General features: G+C 39.5%; 1 protein-coding gene across 3 annotated transcripts in view; it reads right to left on the bottom strand.

Moving 5' to 3' along the window:
* The window catches only part of RALGPS2 (Ral GEF with PH domain and SH3 binding motif 2), a gene marked incomplete at its 5' end in the record, with an annotated part of 101,821 nt that extends 78,525 nt beyond the window's left edge, over positions 1–23,296 (bottom strand). Inside the window, 3 exons of one of the 3 annotated variants that reach the window (XM_082002840.1) lie at positions 6,432–6,482; positions 19,506–19,613; positions 23,225–23,296. In XM_082002840.1, coding sequence (XP_081858966.1) covers positions 6,432–6,482; positions 19,506–19,613; positions 23,225–23,281 — 216 coding nt within the window. Of the gene's footprint in view, positions 1–6,431; positions 6,483–19,505; positions 19,635–23,224 lie in introns of all 3 variants that reach the window. The other 2 variants (XM_082002838.1, XM_082002839.1) reach the window with 2 other exon arrangements.
* Between the last annotated feature and the right edge of the window lie 252 nt (positions 23,297–23,548).

Here is a 23,548-nt window from a genome sequence, read left to right as displayed (position 1 = left end):
GTGGAGTAAAAGTAAAGAGAGGACCTGCTTAAAAGATTTAAAAAAAAAAAAAAAAAAAAAAAATCACATAGTTCCTGTACTTAAGTCACCCTAAAAACTGTAGGCCTCAACAATCTAACAAATTACTTGTAAAGCCTGAAAAAGCATTACTTTATAACTAAAGTTACAGTGCCTCTTATTGTCTGTAAAACTTAGTCAGCAGTTGGGCACCTACATCATCTTCCTTGTTGTTTATTACTACTTAATTTCATTAAAGCAGTTTTTAATTAAAATCATAAAAACTAGATGTACCAAAGTCTGTTCTTCTATTTGTATACAATAGCATACAGAATAGATGCAAATGCATACAGCACACAACCTATTCCACATTGCTACCAAGAAAAATAATCAACACAGCTTAATTATTAAAGTAGCACACTAGCAAAGTACAGCCTTTCATTTTTATTTATTCATGCTTTCTTTCCACATCTTCCACTCTAAAGTTTGATCATCGTATTGAAAACTACTTACTGAAACCAGCATCACACTATACATTCAGCTACCACACAACACAGGTAAGATGACTCAACGTGTCACCAATAATTGTGCCATTTAAGACAGTCATAGTTTAAAAGAATTTTGTATCTGCATATTCTAAGCTCTAAAGTTCTTTGGGGTTTGGTTGTGTTTTGGTTTGGGTTTTGCTTTTTTTTTTTTTTTTAAATCAGGAACTTAACATCTTTTCAACCAGTGTCCCAAAACTGAAGAGACTCATACGAGTTAAGAGAGACCCTGAATTCTTCCACTTGAAGTTGGTGGCATGCTGGTATTTGTTAGAGAAGACTCTGAGACACTCCTGCCTGCAGGCAGGGAAGAATGCAGAGTCTCCAGCTTTGTATTTAGGGCCATTCCTTCAAATTTCACTGTGAAGTTCTGCCACCAAAACCTATCCTGGAAAATGCTGGCATGTTCAGCATAGAAGGAGATGGGAGTGTGCATTCCTATCTGCAAGACAACCACACAGCCCCGAGTTGCTCCTGTTGCAAAGGAGAGCAGGGTATTGGAGAAGGAAGCCATCCAAGAGACTCTTGCTTACATTCTCCATCCCTCAGCATCTCCCAGTACTGCAGTTTCCATTGGAGTAACAATCACAGCTGCCCTTGGGAGAACACAAGGTGGTTCGTCCTTACTGGCACCTGATGATTACACTTCCTTAACAGCAGAAAAAAAATTAGTTGCTGTCTCAGGTTTAGAGAAAGCATGGTAATTTCTTAATAATTCAGGGCATGTCCTCATACTATTTCAATTCTCAGAGTAAAAAAACAATGATGATTCCAGCCAGAAGTTACCCATTGCTCTGGCACTGTACATCTAAGGGCTGACGTGCTACATACAGAGGCAGACCTGGTTTAGCTGGCACTGAGGTTTGTGGCACTGATGTGATTATCAAGAGAAATGGTAATTTTTAAGTAGAAAACATCACCAAGAAAGTTTAGACTGTAAGTAACAGTATTAATGTTAAGGTCAAATCTGTATTTATACACTCAAAATTAGAGGTCTAATATCAGTTGGGCACAGATGCAAGATCTGACTCTCAGACCGTGAACCATACATATGAATATATATATTTATCATCACTATTTCAAAGAAGAGGTCTCCCTGTTTTGACAGAAGACTTAGACAACCGAAGCTGCCCCTCCAGAAAAATCTTGTTGAGATTCTGAATGGAAAGGGAAAGAAATGACTGGCAGAGAATAAATATTTTGGTAAAAAGATGGAAATCTAGACAATGAGGCAGCAGAAATAGCTGCTATAAACTAAATAAACTAAAATAAAAGCAGTTTCCCTTTGCTGCCTGCCCACAGTTTCTCAGCATTATTACCGGATCATGCTGCTTCAGGGGAAACTGTTGCTCACAACCCTCTTCCCCGTTGCTAGAACCTGCTTGCCTAAACTCCTTTCCCTTGACACTGCTCATCCCACCACCCTAAGGTGCCATCAACAGAAGAGAAGCCACCAAGGTTTTTGCCTTCACTGCATTTGGGCTGGGAGAAGTAGGATACAGTCCTAATGAGTGTGGACCTGCCTCTGCACACACTAGTGCAATAAAGCACACTAATTTGCTGAATTGGAATTCAGAAACCATTCTTATATAAAAATACTTATTTCTTCACTAAAGAGACTGTGCTGCCTATTCCGTTACTCTAATTCAGGCATGTTTCTTTGATCTTCCTTAGAATTGCGCTTTTCCCACCACAAGTTTCAAACCTGAAGTATTCACAAGGATTATTTCCTTAGTCTGCCAGTCAACTCAAGCACAGGAGCCACATCACTACAACTACCAATTTCTTATTTTGTGTAATTTATTTAAAATGAGGTGCAAGACTGAAACATTTAGGATCATAACTCATTTTGGTTTTCATTGCTTCTTGAATCTACAGAATTTTCTTTTCCTTAACAAAATACTACAGGAACACTCAAACTATAACCTGTACTACATGGCAGAAAGACTGTGCTTCTCATTAAAATCTTTATATACGGGTCAAAGTGAAAGTTTCAAAAATAGGAGGGAAAAAAAAGCTAGGATTAATAGTGGAACCATTATACAACTTCACAACAGGTAGAGATGAACACTCAATAAGCGAACTCTTTCTTTTTTTTCACTGCCTAGCCTAGTGAAGCAGAGGGGATAAAGAAGTTAAAGACAACAACCCAGTAAAGATTTTCAATGTGAGTACATATGGGTAAATAATTTTGGAGACTGTATTAAAATATGTAAAACAAGTAATCAGATTTTCCAATAAAAGCAAGTTAATGTGTTCTGCAAGGGGACATCTGGCATTTAGTTAACATAGCTAGCAGCAGCACAACTGAGCAAGTCTATGACTACCTTTTTGCTTTATAGTCCCTCTCTAGAAAGCCACAACTACTACAAGAAAACAAAAACCAACACACCACTTGTCATTCATAGGGAACAGACGGAAATCAGATGATTGACTTGGGGAACTTCACCTTTTTGTGCTTCCCAAAAATTAAAATGCAAATCAGCTGCTTTCATGCAGACAGTCTATGTAGCAGAGGTGTGTTCTTCATTACCTTCATTTCTTATACTGCAGCCCACTAATTATTAATTAAGAAAGAAACAGTAATTCTTTCTATTTTCTTTCCTCAAAAGCACCTTGCAGGCATTTTTAATGATCAAGAAAGGTGGTTTCCAGTATCACTTGGAGTGATACAGTCTGCTTAAGGCTCAGGCAGAGGACCATGTCACTATATACTGTGTAAGCCACAATAGCTGTTCAAGCACATGCTTCTGCCTTGCCCTAAATGTGCAGTGACCCACTGTACCTTATTCCCAAGCTATATGGGCTACGCTAAGCCCCTCGTCCATTTTTTTCCTAAGAACATGAAACACGAAATTGTAGTGGGCGATGCATAGGAACTCTAGCACACTCATGAACCCACAATATCTGTAGGAAATTTGAATATAGGCAGAAAGAAGGAAATTCGTTTGCTACAGATAAAGGCAAAAGGCTGCAGAAGTATATAAGTGTGTGCTATGAGTGCATTCATTGACTTTGATGCTAAAAAAATTACTATATATTGCTGTAAAAAGTGTTATTCAGCTCTGTTTTTTGTAAGGTAACTAAGATGAAACTATGATGTTGCTTTAAAAAAAAACAAAACCAACCTACAATAGTTTAAGAAAAGATTTTAACGCAATGAAGATGACGCAAAACAACAGTTTAGATAAAGAAAAACTATGGTATTTAAAGAATACTGCTCACACACCCTAAAGATGGTGACAACATCTCCAGCTATTTTAAAAATTAAGCATCTTGGGATATATCTTGCAGCACCCTTATTTGGGAAACCAAATCAAAACACATTAAAGGCTAAAAATATTCATTCATACACCATTCTACAGAGTTTGGGAAGCAGACAGAGATTCACAGCCTGTACAACACGGATTTGTTGGTGAATTACAACAATCTATAATAACCACCCAGATTTTAAATCTCGGCACATTGGCAAAGATGTTGCTCATCATCTCCCACCATGCATGCAGATGAGAGCTACAAAATTTGATTCCAAATAGAGTACTTACTAGCATGGTTTAAAAAAAAAAAATCAAATTCTATCAATGCCTTTTAGTCACTCATTAAAGCCTCAGTTTAGAAGCCCTTTTATGCAAGCGAAATCAGCTCAACACCATTTTGTTCTTTTAATTACAAATTCAACAGTGTTTGAATGCACATGTCAAGGTACATGTAAAGATTTACAAGTTGAATCAAAACATGGATATGGCACGCAGTCTGGTACATACTTCAAAGAAACTCGAAAACCTACAACACTTCATTAATCTGCTGTCAAGACACCTTTAGGCAAACTGAGTGTTCCTGCAAAACAGGAGAAAAGCATTTTAATTGCATCTAGCTGCTTCTGACCTGAGACTTAATCTGTATGCCCCTTTTCCATAGGGGATCAACACAATTTAGAGGCACATCAGATACAAAATGACAGACCTCTGTCTACCTGCGAAGGGGCACTGATGGACAGATAATGCTTGCACACTGTCAGTGCCTTCAACTGCTTTTCTGCAAACATTTGAGAAGTGTCAAAACAGCTACCCTTCCTCATATGGATATTTTCCAGTGAAGGCATCACAGGGATTTTTCTCATGCAGTACATACCGATTTTTTTCAAAGGAATTACTTTCTAGATATATTCACCAATCTCTCACAGGTTTTTTTTATCTTAAGTTTCATTATTTTATTCTGCTTTTCTCTTCCATTTTTTACAATAATGAGTTAGAACAGCCAACAACATTAAGTGTACTTTCTCTTGACATTTCTTCTCATCTCCCAGAGACTTTCTGTAGGTCTGCTCACACAACAATCTGAGATACAAGAGGCAGCATTAAAAGAGCAACAGCTGATGAGGTATGGAGTACTGGATCACTGTCACTAGATACAACTTGCTTGCTTCCTTGTGGTTGTTAAATAGCTGACTGCTCATCCTGTGCAGTGCTGGAAGCAGACTGCAAAGAATAAACTACCATCAACCTCAAGCAGTAGAATTTCCTTATCAGCAGATCATTAGGAAAAGTCCTAACTAGTTAAATTGGTGTTTTGATTTTCTGGTATCCAGTCCTTTGAAGCTCAGTGTAACTAGAGATGAGGCACTGCATAAAAGCACCCAGAGCTTATTCAACTTCAACACTCAGGGGCAGGGGGAACCCTGCATAGCAGTAACACTTAACATCAGAAAAAGAAGCACACAAACACGTATGAGGAAAATATTTAAAAGAATCAAATAAAAGGGTAAAATGCTTTAAAGTTTTGGAAACGAACTTTAAAAAAAAAGATAACCTATTAGAAGATCAGGATAAACATATTCTGCCAATCAAAAAGACTCTAAGTATGCCTGGAAAAAAAAAAAAAAAGCCAGAGATCAAAGGGGAAGCTCTTTGAAGGATTAAAACAAACAAAAAACCCCCAAAACCAAAAACCTACCCACCCAACAACAAAAAACCCCAACGAAAAAACCCACACAAATCTACACAAGTTGGGAAATAGCTTGCTGAAATCATGAAAGCTAACTCATGACATTTTCAAGTACAGATCAAAAGGAAGCCTTCAAAAGGTTTGTGGGTACACAAATGACGAAATCAATAATCATAACCAAGAGATTCAGCAGGTTTCTCCACCTGAAGCAAAATATTCTTAAGCCTGCTACCAATAAAATAGCTTAGGATAGTCTAGAGGTGACTGATGAGCTGAAAGAGACTTCCACACTACTGATAAAGTGGACAATAAACTGAAAAATAAACCTTCAAAAATGCAAAACAATGCCCACAGGAAAATGCTAATCATACAGAAATAAGGATAAACAAACTAATCATTTATTATTGTCACTGTGGAGATTCTGAAAACATCAGTTCAAGTAATGCTGCAATCAGAAAAGAATATCGCATTATATAAAAACAAAACAGAGAACACAAATCATCAGTGTATTATCCCAATATATCCACAGATCACACCCATCTTGAATACAAGATGCTGTTACAGCCTTTTTTCTTTTTCCAAAAAGATAAGAACCAGTTAGGGCAACACAGGACAGGAGGAGGTATGGCATGAGCTATCAGGAGCTGAAATCTAAACCACTATGATCAGAATAGTCAAATCAAGATGTTTGTCATTGAGAAACATTAAAACCCAGATACTTCATCTCTAGCACTAGCTGAACATATCTCTAAATTCCAGTATTTCATTCCCCAAACAATTAGTTCCAGGTATTTTTGTGTTATAAAACCATCTGCTTCAAAGCTATACGAACTGGGACAAAAGCTAAGATTTACTGACATACTTACACTTCACAGTTCCAGAATTTATACACTGGCATAACTTTTTTTCATTTAAATTTGAAAACAAAACCAATGAACTACTTACCTCTGGCTGAATTGCTTTAAAAACAGGGACATCCATCAGCGTTATCTGACCCTGAAATTAAAAATATATCATAAGTTAAGCTCAAAATTAACCTTGCATTCCATTAAATTGTTGTCCTGCATGAGAACTATATTTGCTCTGTTTCCTTTTATTATTTGACATTCATTTTGTACCTAACGTCTGAGGTTTCAGCTCCTACCACTGAGCCATCCTGCAAAACCAGAGAACACTGCTCCAAACTTTGCATTTAATGAAGTAAGCAAATTATGAGAAATTATTCTCAGGAGCATAATCCTGAAATTACGTATGCTAGTCAGAGCTTGAACTTCGAAACACTATATACAAAGCTATCCAAAAATACAAGGAACTAAATTTAGCTGCTCAAGGGCAGTTTCTCTTCACTCTCTGAATCTCAATCTAGATGTTTATGCAATTCTACTGAAACATCCCTAAAATTTTTCAATCAATACTTGAACCATATTTGAAAAACCAAGCTAAGTAACTGTTCGGTTGCACAGCAACAGTTAAAATAAAATAGAACCATCTCACTTCCAGCAAGTCAGAGCCAGTAAGTACATTTCTATTCTGGGATGTCTGTTTAGCTTTGAAAAGGGTAAAGGAGAACTCACAGTCAAATACCAGGTTTTGCATTTTGAAACATATTCACAGAGCCTTATTTTAAGCATACAATTCAGGGTTGCTGTCTGCCTATGTATCCAGAAGAAAGAGACCATCTCTTTCAAAGAGTATATAAGTAGCCCAGAAATACCAGTGCCATCTGAGTTAGATATCACAAGTACCCTTCTAACAGTGAATCCAGAGACCTCATTCGGTTTGCTCAGATGCAAGCTGCAGAGCTTTATCCCCATTTCCTTGACAACAGCAGTTCCCCCATTTATACACACACTATGGTACACACTGACAGCTTTGTGACCCTCACAAATTGTAATTTCCGTGGAATTACATTGTTGGATAGCAGAATAGCTTCTTGGAAAAAGTCAACCTTGCAGAAAAAAATTTAACTAGGATACTATAGCTGAAAGGAAGCAAGAGCAAAGAGATGCACCTGCTCTAATGAGAGTACCTGCCCTAATGAGACGAGAAGTTTTGCCAAAGATGACCGAATCTACATTTTGAAGCAGATCTCCTTGACCTCTAAATCAGCTATGAATTCTAGCAAGCACAACCATAAAAAAAATTATATAAATCAGTTCCAATTTCTGTAACTGACACACTGGACACAATCATCTGGTATTTTGCAGTACAACATCATAGAAGTAACAAGCCCTTCACGAGTTTGCTTTTTACAAACTTTCTTTCCTGGGCTCTGCTTTAGTTAGCTGCTCCTTCTTCCAATGATGTTTTAAAGCTATATTAGATTTTTCTAGTCTCGGACTAAAGTGATATTAAATCAGACGAATTTGACTGAATGCACATACTCAATTACAACCAAGACCGTAGAGACTCACAAATGTGCATGTCTGAACCCCTCTGTAGCAGTAAATCCCGTACAAACTTTTACAGAAACAAGACATTCTTGGTCCTGTGCATGTGGTATGAGGCATATGATCTGTACTTACCTTTCATTAATATCCATAAACTATTTAAGTGCCAATTTAAAAGTGCATCCCTGAACTACCATTTTTAAATGTGGTTTAACAATCAGCTGCAGCATCTGTCTCGGCAGCACAAATTACACCGTACCCTAAAAGTCTAGAGGAAGGCAATGATCAGCCAGACATACCCCCCAAAGTTTGTTTTAAGCAGCAGTGATTAGTAAGAATGGAAATTCAGGAATACAGTAGGCCAGAATACTCTTTGCCTTCAACATAACCTCTCTATTCCCTTGCACCCACAGCAGCTACAGTAAAAATATACCATGAACTTTTGCCAAAAACAAAAGATGCCTTTCAAACTGAAAGCAACCTTGCTAGCTGAAACCGTTCTATTCTTTTGAGGCCTACAAAAAAGTGACACATTCTTGAAGGAGTAGTTTCTTTTCCTAAAATTAAAGACTCTTTCAACATTATTTTTTAGACCACCAAGGTCAGAAATACAGAAATCTTCACATGGAAGCCTTTTTAAAGAGGGGTAGTTTTATCTTGCCACAAAAAGTACTGACAACAACAAGTCATTTCTGGCAAGGGAAGTGGACAAATTTGTGAAAGTGCACCCAGACAAGCTACTCTAAATGTGGTTAATAAAACTTTGCTTTTTAAGGATTTTAAACATATGCACAGACAATGCTGGTAATTTTTTGTGCCATTTCCCACCTTTTCCTAACCTGAGCAGGTTATCTGGGAAAGGACTAGGATCTTCGGGCAGTGACAGGAGTACCACCTTGCCGAAAGCCACAACATGCTTGACTAAACGCTGCTAAAGGTGACAGGTACAGCTGGATCTTTATATTGCACTTCTAAACATGTCACAGGTGTCATTCTGGGTTGTGTTACACTGCACCTGGGTAAGCAAATACTGCATCATATTGACAATTTAATAGTATGCCCTCTTATTTGAGATATCCAGATATAAGGTTCTTTTGAGGAAACAAATAGGCAAGGCATGTCTTTACTGGAGCAGGGAGAGACATCTGACAAGTAGGAGGACAAGATTTTTCTCCAAAAGCAGGAAATTTAAGAAGGTGGCATGGAAAATCTAGTTAGCTAACTTCTAGAGTTAAAATGGACTTGAAGCTAATAATCAAGATGTGTTCAGAGAACACTTATCCTAAAAGACACAAGTTCACTTATTTATTTCTAAGTCTTACTTAAAAGTTTAAGATGATAAATTGAGAATGCCTAAGAAAAAGGCTTCCCTGTGAGGGCAGCAGCACTTATCTAAACACTGCACAGAAAGTCTGTACTACTCTGTAGGACAAACTTGCCTGATATTTGAGGGGGGTTGGGGGGCATGTCATTTCTAAACTTCCCACTCACTAGGAAAGAGCACATCTATCTCAGTTCTGTAAATCATCTAACCACATACCCATGGCTGTGCAGGCAAAAGCAGCAGTGAATTATACTTTCTTACCTGCAAAGAACACGAGACACAGGGAAAGCGTGGATTCATCTTTCTCACCTCATCCAATCCTGACCATAGAGCAGTCACTCATTACAGCGAGAGTTAACTCTTCCTTTTGATTTCCATAGCAAAGAACCCAGTCCTGAAACACCAGCCATAGAATCCCATCTCTAGTCTCCCATTTATCTGCTAAAGTATACCAAGCTTTCTCAGAAGTATAGTATTTTAGATAAATATGTGCCTGTCAATGTATCGCTATGCTTCTCAAGAAAAAAAAAAAAAGAATTAGAAAATTGGTTGGGGTGGGGTGGAGAAGGTGAAGCCAAAAGAATGGGCACTTGAATAAAATTTGCATATAGGGTATATTAAAACATCCTTACAAAGGACCCAGACATTTCAATAGTTATTAACATTTCAGTGCAAATCCTCCTCACTAAAACATGATTAGAACAAGAGCACAATAGAAATGAGCCAGAAAACAGATTCATTGTTTGCACAGAAGAGAGAATGCTTAAAAATAAATGTTGTCTTTCTTCCCAGCCCTCCAGAATTTGTCATCTTAATCAACCTGAACTGCCTTAGCTAAATTAGAATATTACTTGCTTCAGTAGTGACTCCGAAACCAACTATTACTTCAAGATAGGATCAATACCCACTATTTATGAAACAGACTGTTATTATAACTTCACACCAGAATTCACATATCAAGACAAATGCATACATTTTAAATGGTATATTAACACGAAAAAAACAAACCCCACACATGCCAGAGTTCAGGATTATGTTCATTATTAAGAAGATTTTAAATTGCTATTAAGAACATTACAATATAAACAAAGCAACTCTAAGAACAAAAAAAACCCACCCCACTAAGTTCACAGAATCACTAAGGTTGGAAAGGACCTTTAAGATCATCAAGTCCAACCATTAATCCAGCGCCACCCTGTCCCCTAAACCATGTCCTGAAGCGCCACATCCACACGTTTTTTGAACACTTCCAGAGATGGCGACTCCACCACCTCCCTGGGCAGCCTGTTCCAATGCCTGACCACCCTCTCAGTGAAGAAATTTTTCCTAATATCCAATCTAAACCTCCCCTGGCGCAACTTGAGGCCATTTCCTCTTGTCCTATCACTAGTTACTTGAGAGAAGAGACCAACACCCTCGTCGCCACAACCCCCTTTCAGGTAGTTGTAGAGAGCGATAAGGTCTCCCCTCAGCCTCCTCTTCTCCAGACTGAACAACCCCAGTTCCCTCAGCCGCTCCTCATCAGACTTGTGCTCCAGACCCCTCACCAGCTTCGTTGCCCTTCTCTGGACACGCTCCAGCACCTCAACATCCTTCTTGTAGTGAGGGGCCCAAAACTGAACACAGTATTCAAGGTGCGGCCTCACCAGCGCCGAGTACAGGGGCACGATCACTTCCCTACTCCTGCTGGCCACACTATTGCTGATACAGGCCAGGACGCTGTTGGCCTTCTTGGCCACCTGGGCACACTGCCGGCTCATGTTCAGCCAGCTGTCAACCAGCACCCCCAGGTCCCTTTCCGCCAGGCTGCTCTCCAGCCACTCCTCCCCAAGCCTGTAGCATTGCATGGGGTTGTTGTGGCCAAAGTGCAGGACCCTGCACTTGGCCTTATTAAACCTCATACAGTTGGCCTCTGCCCATCGATCCAGCCTGTCCAGATCCCTCTGCAGAGCCCTCCTACCCTCCAGCAGATCAACACTCCCACTCAGCTTGGTATCATCTGCAAACTTACTGAGGGAGCACTCAATTCCCTCATCCAGATCATCAATAAAGATATTGAACAAGACCGGCCCCAGAACCGAGCCCTGGGGAACACCGCTTGCGACTGGCCGCCAGCCGGGTTTAACGCCGTTCACCACAACTCTCTGGGCTCGGCCATCCAGCCAGTTCCTCACTCAGCAAAGAGTAAACCCGTCTAAGCCACGAGCCGCCAGTTTCTCCAGGAGAATGCTGTGGGAGACGCTGTCAAAGGCTTTACTAAAGTCCAGGTAGACAACGTCCACAGCCTTTCCCTCATCCACTAGGCGGGTCACCTGGTCATAGAAGGAGATCAGGTTGGTCAAGCAGGACCTGCCTTTCATGAACCCATGCTGGCTGGGCCTGATCCTTTGGTTGTACTGCAGATGCCCTGTGAGCACTCTCAAGACCAACCGCTCCATAATCTTCCCTGGAACAGAGGTCAGGCTGACAGGCCTGTAGTTCCCAGGATCCTCCTTCCGGCCTTTCTTGTAGACGGGCGTCACATTGGCAAGCCTCCAGTCTTCTGGGACCTCCCCTGTTAACCAGGACTGCTGATAAACGATGGAGAGTGGCTTGGCAAGCTCCTCCACCAGCTCTCTCAGTACTCTCGGGTGGATCTCATCAGGCCCCATAGACTTGTGGGTGTCCAGGTGGCTTAGCATGTCCTTGACTGCTTCCTCCTGGATTATGAGGAGTACATTGTGCTCTCCATCCCCGTCTTCCAGCTCAGGGGGCTGAATACCCTGTGGATACCTGGACTGGCTATTAAAGACTGAGGCGAAGAAGGCATTAAGTACCTCAGCCTTGTCCTCGTCCTTGGAGACAATGTTCCCCGCCATATCCAGTAGGGGATGGAGATTCTCCTTGCCTCTCTTTTTGTTGTTAATATATTTGTAAAAACATTTTTTATTATCCTTTACGACTGTGGCCAGACTGAGCTCTAGCTGGGTTTTTGCCTTTCTAATTTTGTCCCTCTGCTTGACCTAACGAGATCCTTGTACTCTTCGTGAGTTGCCTGGCCCTTCTTCCAGAGGTGATAAACTCTCCTCTTTTCCCTGAGTCCCAGCAAAATCTCCCTGTTCAGCCAGGCCGGTCGCCTTCCCCGCCAGCTCTTCTTACGGCACATGGGGACCGCCTGCTCCTGCGCCTTTAAGATTTCCTTCTTGAAGACTGTCCAGCCTTCCTGGACCCCTTTGTCCTTCAGGACTGTCTCCCAAGGGACTCTCTCAACCAGTGACCTGAACAGGCCAAAGTCTGCCCTCCGGAAGTCCATGATAGCAGTTTTGCTGACCCCTCTCCTTACTTCCCTCACAACCGAGAATTCTATCATGTCGTGGTCGCTAAGCCCAAGACGGCCTCCGACCACCACATCTCTCACCAGTCCTTCTCTGTTTGTAAACAGCAGGTCCAGCAAGGCACCTCCCCTCGTGGGCTCACTCACCAGCTGCATCAGGAAGTTATCCTCCACACACTCCAGGAACCTCCTAGACTGTTTCCTCTCTGCCGTGTTAAAGTTTTAACAGAGAAACTTCTTCCTTCTCGTATCACATTGATGTTAGAGTGGTTGGGGTTTTTTTTGCTTGTTTACACATCTTGCTGCTTTCACCAAAAGTTAATATCCATCTTCAGTAACATCATATCACATTACCACTTGTTCAAGAAACATCCCTTATTGAGGTTCCTTTCTTAGAGACCTCGCAATTTCCATTAAGAGTTCCAAGCACTTAAATTGTTCACAGTTCAAGAGAGGCAAGCAACTGATAGCTGAATACCTAAGCTGACAGATAAGAAGCCGTTTGGGTTTGTAGATATGACAGTGTACCTCACGTAAGAGTTTAAAAATACCTTTAACAAATTTTAAAAACCTAACTTATTCACATTTTTAAGTCTAACAGTTAACTGAGATTTTACCATTTTAAGGGTGCTTGCTCACTGCTAAATAAAAAATAAAGCAAACCAAAAGGTTGGCATTCTAATTAATAGCACTTGGAATGACAAAACTTGGAAAATAATCATGATACTTGTGTTTGATGCCATTGCTCAACTCTTACAAAAAAGTAACTTCTGCCATGACCAAATCATGGACAATTTAAATCCCAATAAACAAGCCACTAATTTGGTTTCTGCAGTGAAGAGATACAATGCACTAACTTTTCTCATTCCAGCTCCTTATCCCAGCCAATACAAATTCTGGATAGCTCCCTCTCCTAAATGTGGTTTAATGTTTTAATATTCAAACCAAAAATTGTAAGTGTTCACAACAACTTGTTACATGAAGCAAGCCAACCATAACCTCTCTGTTTTTTGTGTTGTCAGCTGCATATACTAAAAAAAAATTAAAATCACCTGTGCAATACAAAACCTTGAACTTATTCTCATCATTTAAATAAGCATCCTGATTACACAAAGATAGGGAAACTTGGTATCTTCTACCTTTCCAGAAGTCTGTTGAGGTAATATTTATATATTAAAGAACTTCTTCATTGCTCAGGCAATGAAAAAGCTGAAGGGAAGTTCTGTCTTTATGTTTACCCTAGATCCAAGATAACAATTCTAGAATATAATTAGAAGAGGTATGTTTTTAATGTACAACTAATACATTTCACAATCCTCAATCACTTGAAGAACCCTACAAGAGAAAACCATCTTTTAAAAACAGTGAATGATCATCTTCCAAGTAAGACACTGGAATGGTAGTTGGAAGATAACTTTTTACCCCCTGCACAGCCATGGGAGCTTTTGCATGTAGTTGAAAGACCTTGCCTGGGGACAGTCCCCCACAAAATGTTTTAGCTCTCCTATGTGATGAGATGATGGACTCATTAACAAGTACTTCAAAATACTAAGCTTATTAACACACAGCTTCATATACAGATAAAGACATTTACCCCTCTTTCTTGGGCAAGGTTGCCAGGCTAGAAATTTTACAATCAGATGGTTAAGAACGACATCTCACTGAGCTTCTCTGAGGAATATGGAGAAGCTCAATCAAGTGAAATTTTAAAATATTCCCCGATTCCTTCTCTGTGAACACATATGGATTACCCTCCTTCCATAAACCCCTGTAACTTAACAACTTCCAGGTGCAGTTAACACTACTGCATCAAGCTCATCTCCATGCCCCTATACGAAAGTTTCCATTTGATCTGGAATACAATCCCACCTTTCTCATCCCTAGACCTTCACAAGCATGAACTCCTTCTGTCAGGCAACTTGCTGTACTACAAGTTTTCCTGCCATGTACCTACTGTGAGGACAGTGCACTTCCCATAGAACTCCTGGACAGAGACTCTCATTGTGAAAAAGAAAAACTGAGCTTCTGTCTGAGATGAAAAAAATAAAATGTCTACACTTTGGTTACTGAAGAATACGGCCATAAACTGATTTTCCTTGAAGCCATGTTGGTTCAAGCAGCACTTCATAAATTGTTCCTTAATCTGAATTTTTAGAAGGAATTATATTTAAGCTTTCCAACTTGGCTTAGCACTGTCTCTCCGGGCTGCCAGAATACTTTTCCTCACTGAAAAAATAGCTAAGCCTCTGTTAAGCACTGCATCAGTAGGAGAATAATTCTGCTGTCCAAAATGAACACTGGGGGATTTAAGTTCCTGTGTTGAAACTCTACTTGTTCTCTCACGAAGTCTGCTCCAGAACTTTTATCATTAATAGTTCCTCCACACGTTATAATAAAGTTGCTTCTTCATGCTCTCATTGGGAGCATACTTAGTCTTTAATATTCCTCTGTAACATAAAGCTAAGAGGAACACATACAAGCAGAAATCCTTCTTCATCAGAAGCTCCTAGGGCCCAGTACTTCACTTTATTCAAACTTGCTCTCAGATGCAGACAGATAGACTTGCCTCAAACTCCCTAATCCACTGACAACCAGCCTCAGGAGAGGCCAAAACCAACATTACTGCCAGGAACCGCGTAGCACAACTCACACCAGTAGCTGTGCAGGAACTCTCAGAGGGGACTGTGAATCTGCCAGAGTCCCACAGAAGAGAGAGAGTTCTCCTGGGGGGAGTCTCAGGCCAGTTTAAGTTATTTTTGTTCTGTCTGAAGGGGCAAAAAATGACTTTGTTGAACCCTCCCATACCTCAAAACTTATTTCTGCACTTACTACACAGGCAACGTGGCTCCATGACTTTTGGGACCCGCCTCATTTACAAAACCACATGCTCATGCTCTTTCTTCAGATAGAGATAACTTTGATGTTTAACTACCATAAGAGCAGCTCTGAAAAAAAGCTTCTTGTTTTGTCTAAGCATTTGTAAAATAAAGTTTATGTATTGCTTCCAAAATAAGCAATACTCTTTTTTAACCAACATCCATTTGACAAAGCCTAACTGGAATCAAAAAGAAAGAAATGCACATACGTCTTAAGGCGAACTTACTTTGCAGTGTTTTCAGAGGCTTAGGGCAAAGAATAAAGAATCCTTCTCAGATAACTAGGTGGGGAAAAAAGCAATGGATTTATACAGCTGCGCTTCCCTTAATTCTACCTCAAATATTTACATCACCACAGCTAAGTTGAAGTATAAAATGGAAAAGTGAGTCAAAAAGTAATAAACAGTCAAATAATTAAACAGTAGCAGTCTAAGGAATAAGAATTTACTGTAAAGCAAAAAATAAATATTTCTTCAACCTGAGGTTCGCCAGCATCTTAATTTGGAGCTCATGTCCCCAAAGCATTTTCTTTTTTTCTTTCCATCTCACCAGACCCCCCTTTCTACTGCCACTGCACCATTAACATATCCCTCCCCCACAAATTGTGCCCTGTACACTCGAAACCACACTTCTCCCTTCGACGAAAATGGGCAGCATTCACTGCAACTGTGTCCACCCTGTACACACACTGAATGGCTCCATCAGCAGGGCCAGACACCAGTGGGTAATCCTGGCACCAACTTGTTTTGTGGCTTTTAGCCGTTTAATAAAGAAGCAAGCACTGATCAGCCTAAAAGCAGGTATTTAAGACAGAGACAAGTCTCCTTATTAGTTACAGCTAGAAAGCTGTCTGTAGAATCCTTTGCAGAAAACAAATGTGTCCTACTTCATACTCATTGAATGAGATTCTTTTTCCCCAAGCTTTATGAAACATGCAGGCATTCGATACATCCCCTGGAAACTTTGTTTTTGTAAGCTGCAGGGGGATAAAGCAAACTATAAATTTGCAACAGCAGCAGCTACGCCTGATGATCTCACCTGTTTCAGCTATAGCTTGGCCCTTTCTAAAGCAGCCTTCAACCTTAAAAGAACTTAAAACACCTGGCTGGTAACAACAGTACAACAGGACTATTACACATATATTACAATAATAATTTCCGTTACTGCTCAAACTAGACTCCTTGGAGGGCTGCTGTACTTTTGCTAGAGAGTTAGCACGAGACTGAACAAAGGACCATTACATGAAATGGCACACTGACTGTGCATTCGGGATTGTATTAGATGACTGCCAAAGGGAAGAATGTGGAAATAAAATCACCAAAACTATTTACACTTGGGCTTCTCTTTGGCTTGGTAAGCAGCTTCTCGAAAATACAGGATTACAAGCAATAGCTTTTGTAGTCCAATTTGTCTCTTACCCACTAACCGACTAAACAGATTGAGTTTTGAAATAACAGGGATACCTCTAAGACTGGGGACTGAAAAGACATCTGCGTGGCTCATATTGGGACTGAAACCACTAGCATGACTCTTATTTCCAGTATCTCTCAAACTTAATTAGCTTTCAGATTTTTGCTCTTCTTTCTCCAGCATAATTGTAATTGTCCAGTCTGTACACAGCAACCCATTTTGATCAAAATGCCATGTATCATACAAGGTACAGGATGAGATCTCCCCAAGCTGATGTTGATGTATCAGTTAACTCTCATCTTTATGCTACCTATGCACTGGAATTCTTTTTCATTCGAGCCAAGGCTTCCCAAGCATTAATTAGACAGCTGTCTAACTAGATCTTGTGCAGCAACTTGCTGTTTTACTGGCTTTATCACATTATCTTTTCTCTCCATGAATATGGTACTTACACAGCCCACAAATTATTTCCTCAGTTCACCACTTTAAAAAGTTTGTTTGTTTGCTTTTTTTAACCAGCATTCTTTCTGCAGTTGGTAATAGAATTCAGCCTTTGCTAAGTCACAGATGTCAGTAGGCTGCACTGCATACGTTTTACAAGAGCTATCACAAAACCAGAAGTTTTCTCACACTGTGAAAAAGCAATGGGTAGCATATCCATGTCCAGTCTGAGAGGTACATATGCAGTATTATAATGAAAACCTTACTAACACAGTTTTGCATTCTCATCAGTGCTGGTATTCTCAAGAGCCTGGCCATACTGCATCACTCTGGTAGTCTTCACGTTAACACTGAAACCCAGATGAAGATTTTATACTTCTCTGCTATGGTAGGGCTAAAACCAGGAGAATAAGGAAATGGCCAATACAATAAAAACAAGTGTAAGGGTCAAAGTACTTTACCTCCCAGGTACCTAAGTTTTTGGCAAATTTACTTATTTCTGCAACCTTCAGCAAGACTGATCAGAAAAAGACAGCATTCAAAGCAAGCAAGCCCTACTGAAAAAGCAGATAAACTTGCCTGGGGAAACAAACATTAACAAAAAGAAGTGCAGCTGTGTACAAAAACATTGAAAAGAAATGAAATTAATTATAACCTTGCCAAAGGGCTGAACACTGACTACCAGCAATTTTGCTCAATTGTTCAGAATTCTATCTATAAGACATTTCAGATCTATTTACAGTAAATGAAACCTGATATGAAGAACTAGATACTTTAGAAGGGAGAAGGCTAAGAGTAAAGAAGTTTTCTTCTGGGCAAGTGAGAAAACAGGAAAATTATACCAGGTAGTATAAACCACAAATATAACCACAGGTTTGCAATTGTAATGTGAAATGCTTAATTAAAAGATTCCTGTTTGAGCGTAGAACTCTACCCAGTTTGAGGCATAATATGAAAACAGTAAAACTACCGGATTTAAATAAAGATTTTTATCTAATCAAAATTTACTAAGTACGTAACATTTATATCACCCATTAAAGTAAAAGGTTTCTGCACACTAGAGATGAAGGATTAGACAGTAGAGCAAAAGGATTATGAAATGCAATACAAAACAAAGCACCTTTGTGTATTTTGCTGTCAAGTGAGTGACAGCAACTCCACAGAGACCAAGTGATCTACTCTCTACTCAAAAGCATCCAACACTGGCTAAATAGCAGAGACATTCAAAGGAACCTGTAGCTGCTCTGGCCTCAATGCCTAATTCCACTTGAATTCATGGCCCTAGCCCCAAATTTCCCAAGTACTTAGATTTCCTTTATGTAGAGAAACAGTAAGATAAAACCGAAAGGATAGCCAGCCCCAAAAACATCTTCCCATGAAAAGTAGGTGATTCATTGCCCAGCTGCTCCTGACAACAGAGCAAGGAAGAGGTCCGAACCACATGACTTCAACCTTAGTCAGGAATAAATCCCATTAACCATCCAAGAAGAATTTAATGTGTAAGTATCACTTCATAATCCAAATGCTTTAAATTTTCAGTGTGCTCACCACAATCAATTTATCCATTAATAGTTAACTGAAATAATTATTAATGATTAAAAGTATAACAAACTTAATGGGAACATTTTGTGATACATACTGCCGTGTATCGATAAATTCCCCAGGACAACTCATCATGAATCCCCTCACTTGAATTATAAATGCAGTAAGAGCAATAGCTTGTTAGCAATCTCTCTAGTAATATGCTTGAATCACTTAGAGGGACCACCTGTCATTTTAACCTCTACAAGTAGGGTAAAAAAATTTAAAAACCACCCAATGTTTTGGTTAAATATTTTTACTCATTTGTTCTTGGTTCTGCAGGATATCCAACTCATTATACTGTACCGTAGCACCCAAAAGAAAACATCCCCTAGATGTAAGAATTTACAGAGTTAAAAATTAGAACACCTCCAGAAAAAAATAAAAGCACAAGTACACTCTTGCAACTAAAATATGTATGTCAGAATTAAGCTGGATCATATAGATTTAAGAATCTTTGGTCTATGTTACATGTAAGTGTGTGAAAAATGCCTGGACACCATAGGCCAAAAATATTACTTAACATTAAACAGAATATAGACAATGAAAAACTACAGTGCAGGATCCATTTTTGAAACCCATGGATGACAAGTTCGGCAAAAAAATACACAGATGGGGAAGCAGAGGAAAAGCTGCCGGGAGGATTCACACACAAAGTAATAAAAATTACTTTAAATTGCTTACCGCATATTCTTCTGGTGTAACCTTTAGAACATCAAATACCACTGCATCAAAGCTCTTCTTCAGTTCAGCTGAACCTTTCTCACTCAAGGATTCAGAGCTGCTACTCTTCTGCAGAAACAAACAAAACCACTGATGATATTTTGGTTCTCACCTCCTCTTTTTTGTTTTTACACTCCCAAAAGCAAAATTCCTGTTCAAACATCACTGTTCACAGAATTTTCTATTGGGAAAATTATCAGTTAAAAGTCAGTCACAGGACGTACTTTCTCCTGACAAAGGCCACTAAAACCAGAGACTCTCAAAACTGGCTTCAATGGATCCCAAAGATATTCCTCAGAATTCAAGAGCTACATTTCAACACATAATTAAATTCAGATTTTGTTGACAGGAACATTAACAACAGTAACAATACAGTCACACTGAATTTCAAGCAGAAAAAAAAAACACCACTATGGTGAGGAAAAAGACTAGGTGTGCCCCAAAGGAATAGTTAACATCGAAGAGCAGTATCAATCCCTTCCTGTTTCTCTTGGAAGCATTAAAGCTTACAAAAATTACACTGTGAGCTACGTATGTGTTCCTGTTGAAGACACAGTATAAACATTTTTTTAAACACTAGTAATTCACATTTGCAAGAAATACCAGATCCTAGAATATTGTTCTTTGAATCTTTGTCTACAACATAAAGATTTAGCTTCCCTGCAAAATACAAGTATGATTCAAAAAATTAACACTTTGTATGAAATGAACACTTCCTATTGGTTTCATATGAACATATGAAAACAATACATCCGTGTTATGAGTAATCATTTCCTTTAGTATATAGAGGCAAACCTAGATTCTGTTCAGTCATTACAAGAAAGAAGGTTTTTTTCACATGGAGATTGAGATGTCACATCCCGATGTACGCCTCACATCTGAACCCAAGGCATACTTATTTCAGAAATATGTATACAACATGCAATCACTTTGCTGCCCCACACTCTCCTCCAAAGACCTGAAAGGCTATGCATGCTTCTTGCTGCTTAGTTTCTTCCCACTTTCAGAAACCTGGCATAAAGCAAATTCTCAACTAGAAAGTAAGAAATAAGATGAGACATGTGGACCAGTTTCGACAGTCAGTAACTGTGTCAAGTTTAACTCCTCCAGCAAAAAGTACGTTTGCCTGAAGTACAGTATGGCACCTGCATGCTTCAACAATAGCATAGCCTTGAGGTACGTGCTAGCCGAGCTCCCACAACAGTTCTGCTAATACTTTGATTGTAGAGATTTGAGAGAAAGAGAACTAGTGCTGGTGCAGTGATCTTACTCTCACCAGCGACAAAACACTGAGCACAAACCAAGACCTGCCTAGTCTTATGTTGGAGACTGATGTATCCTTAAGCACTCTATCCTAAGCACCATCCCATGGGGATACCTCATAGAAAGCTGCGAAGATTAGACTTCGGCCCACATAATGAAGGCATTTTCTAACAGTCTGTGTAATTTTACTGCTAGCATTAGAAGTTTTCAAGACCAGAGGTATGCGTCATATACACAACACGCACATGAACGAGCGCTTCACCAGATCACTTCTGGTGGGAGCCAAATTTCAGCACCGTTACACTGTACTTTCAGTAACACCTGCATCATGTCTGCTGATGCCAGCGCAGGAGGGAAGATAGCACACAGTCACTGATGCCAGCAAATGGTTCTACCGAGCCAACGTCTTCTCCTGAAAACCTAGCAAGGCCGTATTTTAGGGCTACACTGTATTTTTTGACTTTTGCTTCCCACTCACAGGAACAGGAACATTTGAACTCCTTGTGAATTCAGCCAGCTGAAATAAATTCTTGTCCATTTTTAAGCGCTTGTGTTATAAGGACATATAAAGAAAATCGTAGTCATTTAATAATCATGTCCAGTTTTAGTTAGGTTCTTCCAACAGCACCATTCCTCTGAAAAACCTGACTTTGAAAACGCCACCAAAAACTCCAAACCAGACAGGCACATTTTCAGTAACCAACATACTTACAGAAACATTTCAGTTACAAGTCTTCCCTCCTCCCGGTTAGTCAAGATAGGGGAAAAAGAAATAAAAAAATACCACTTGCTGAAAGCAGATCCATGTGACTTTGCCAAAATATGTTCTACTCAATTTTATCAGACATCATGTAAACATTCAAGACTACCTTGTTAAGTAAAAAGTGAGCTTTCCTCCAAGAAGATTTTTTCAGTTGCATGCCAACAAATGGTCAACGATTCATAAAACAATGATAAGGGAAGTACAAGAATCTGTAGAAGAACAAACAATAGTCTTGGAGGCTGATGCCAGCTTTCTTGTTTAAATCCTGACAATGCTCATGAAATTGTGCTGGAGATAATTTGATTCCTTTCAGTAACAGAACACTCCAGTCTTCCTTTCACCTTGTTTGTGGTACTTTCCATTTCCATATGCACATGCAAGTGCATAGCACACATGCAGCTCTGCTATCAAAACACATGTGTAAATACATAAACAAACATCTTTGGTAAGGTCCAAAGATTGATTCAAGGAAGCAACTGTTTTCAGGACTTTGTGGCTCTCATCCCTACAGACTTTGCAGTGGTCTTGAACACCTTGTCTTTTAAACAGAAGACAAATGAAGAATGAAAGAAAAAAGACAAAACTGAAATCCACTATCGTAAAAGTGTTTCACACTGACAAAAAGCAATAAAAATAATATGCATCAGCAATAAAGTAACTGTCTCCCCTGAGTAGAAAGCTTAGGTTAGTATTGTACAACTGTAAAAGCCAAAGCATACATTCAGTCACCCTAGAGAAGGGCAAACAATGTGTCTGGAAAGATCATTCAATATACACTGAAGACAGATTTTCAGTTCCCTTAATCCCAGTACTACAAGGCATTAACAAAAAAACCCAAACAAAACACAACAAAAACTTGGAGGGAGCGATCTGCAAGAGTTTTGGGAAGAAAAAAAAACCAAAACCAAATCAACCAGCTCTTGCAAACCCTCCAACATTGCTAAGAATTTAGGAATCGGTCACAACTCTCCACAGCTCCTCACTTGATCCTAGCAAAAAGAACTCAAGAAGTTCTGGTACTAACTTCACCCTACCCCTTCTCTTCCTTAAGAAGCAGATGACAAATGGAAAACTGTATTAACTTCAAAACAAGAGGCAACAGCATAGGAGGCCAATCTCTGTTGCTTGGCTGATACACACACTCTTAACTCATGAGCTGTTCACTTCTAGAGGGCAGAAGCTTTGGTGGGCAGGAGGCGACCCATACCAATGCCCGAATACAGTCCAAGAGACAAAAGGAACAACCTTATTCCGGTGTTACCGTGTCAGACCGCCCTTCGACACACACAAGTACCTGTCAAAGAAGAGAACATTTCCCACAGGCCTTGCCAGCCCAGCTTATTGCACTAAGAGTATCCATTATTGTTAACACTTGAAAAGAAAAGCTTCCTTGTCTAGACATGATGGAAGAGAACATAAAAAAGGGAGCTTTGGCTATGGCTAGGCTATAAATGCTAGCTCATGCTTTATTTCGGTATACAAAGGTCAGAACATTAAGTTACTTGCATCTAAACTGAGGCATATGAAACTACCACACAAAACAAGAATCTGCTGTGCCAGATCTCTTAAAAGAAAAACTTACATTTTGGTGCATTTTAAAAAAATTGAGTACTTATGGTCTTAAGTATCCAATAACTGAATTTGTAATCCTTACCTCTGAAGCAGTAGCTGTAATATTAACACTGCTTGACTGTCCGTTCATTAGGTCCATACTGCCCACACCACTAATCTTCGGCCCTACATTTACAGCAGCAGGATCATCTCCAAGGCAACTGAATAACCATTCCTACAAAGAGCAAAAAGTAACCAGAAATCGTTTTATTCACATGTTTTAAATAAGATTCCGTATCTAAAATCTGTAACAAAAACAAAGTACTTCCAAAATGGCTACATTACTTTGAAGTCCAAACTTTAGACTCAAACACATATTCCAAAATTACCTACTTAAAATCAACAGAAACAACTCAAGGTCCCATTG

The sequence above is a fragment of the Phaethon aethereus genome (genome assembly GCF_964289735.1).
Source record: "Phaethon aethereus genome assembly, chromosome: 8".
NCBI classification, from domain to species: Eukaryota; Metazoa; Chordata; class Aves; order Phaethontiformes; family Phaethontidae; genus Phaethon; species Phaethon aethereus.
This window is presented reverse-complemented; position numbering and strand designations above follow the sequence as displayed.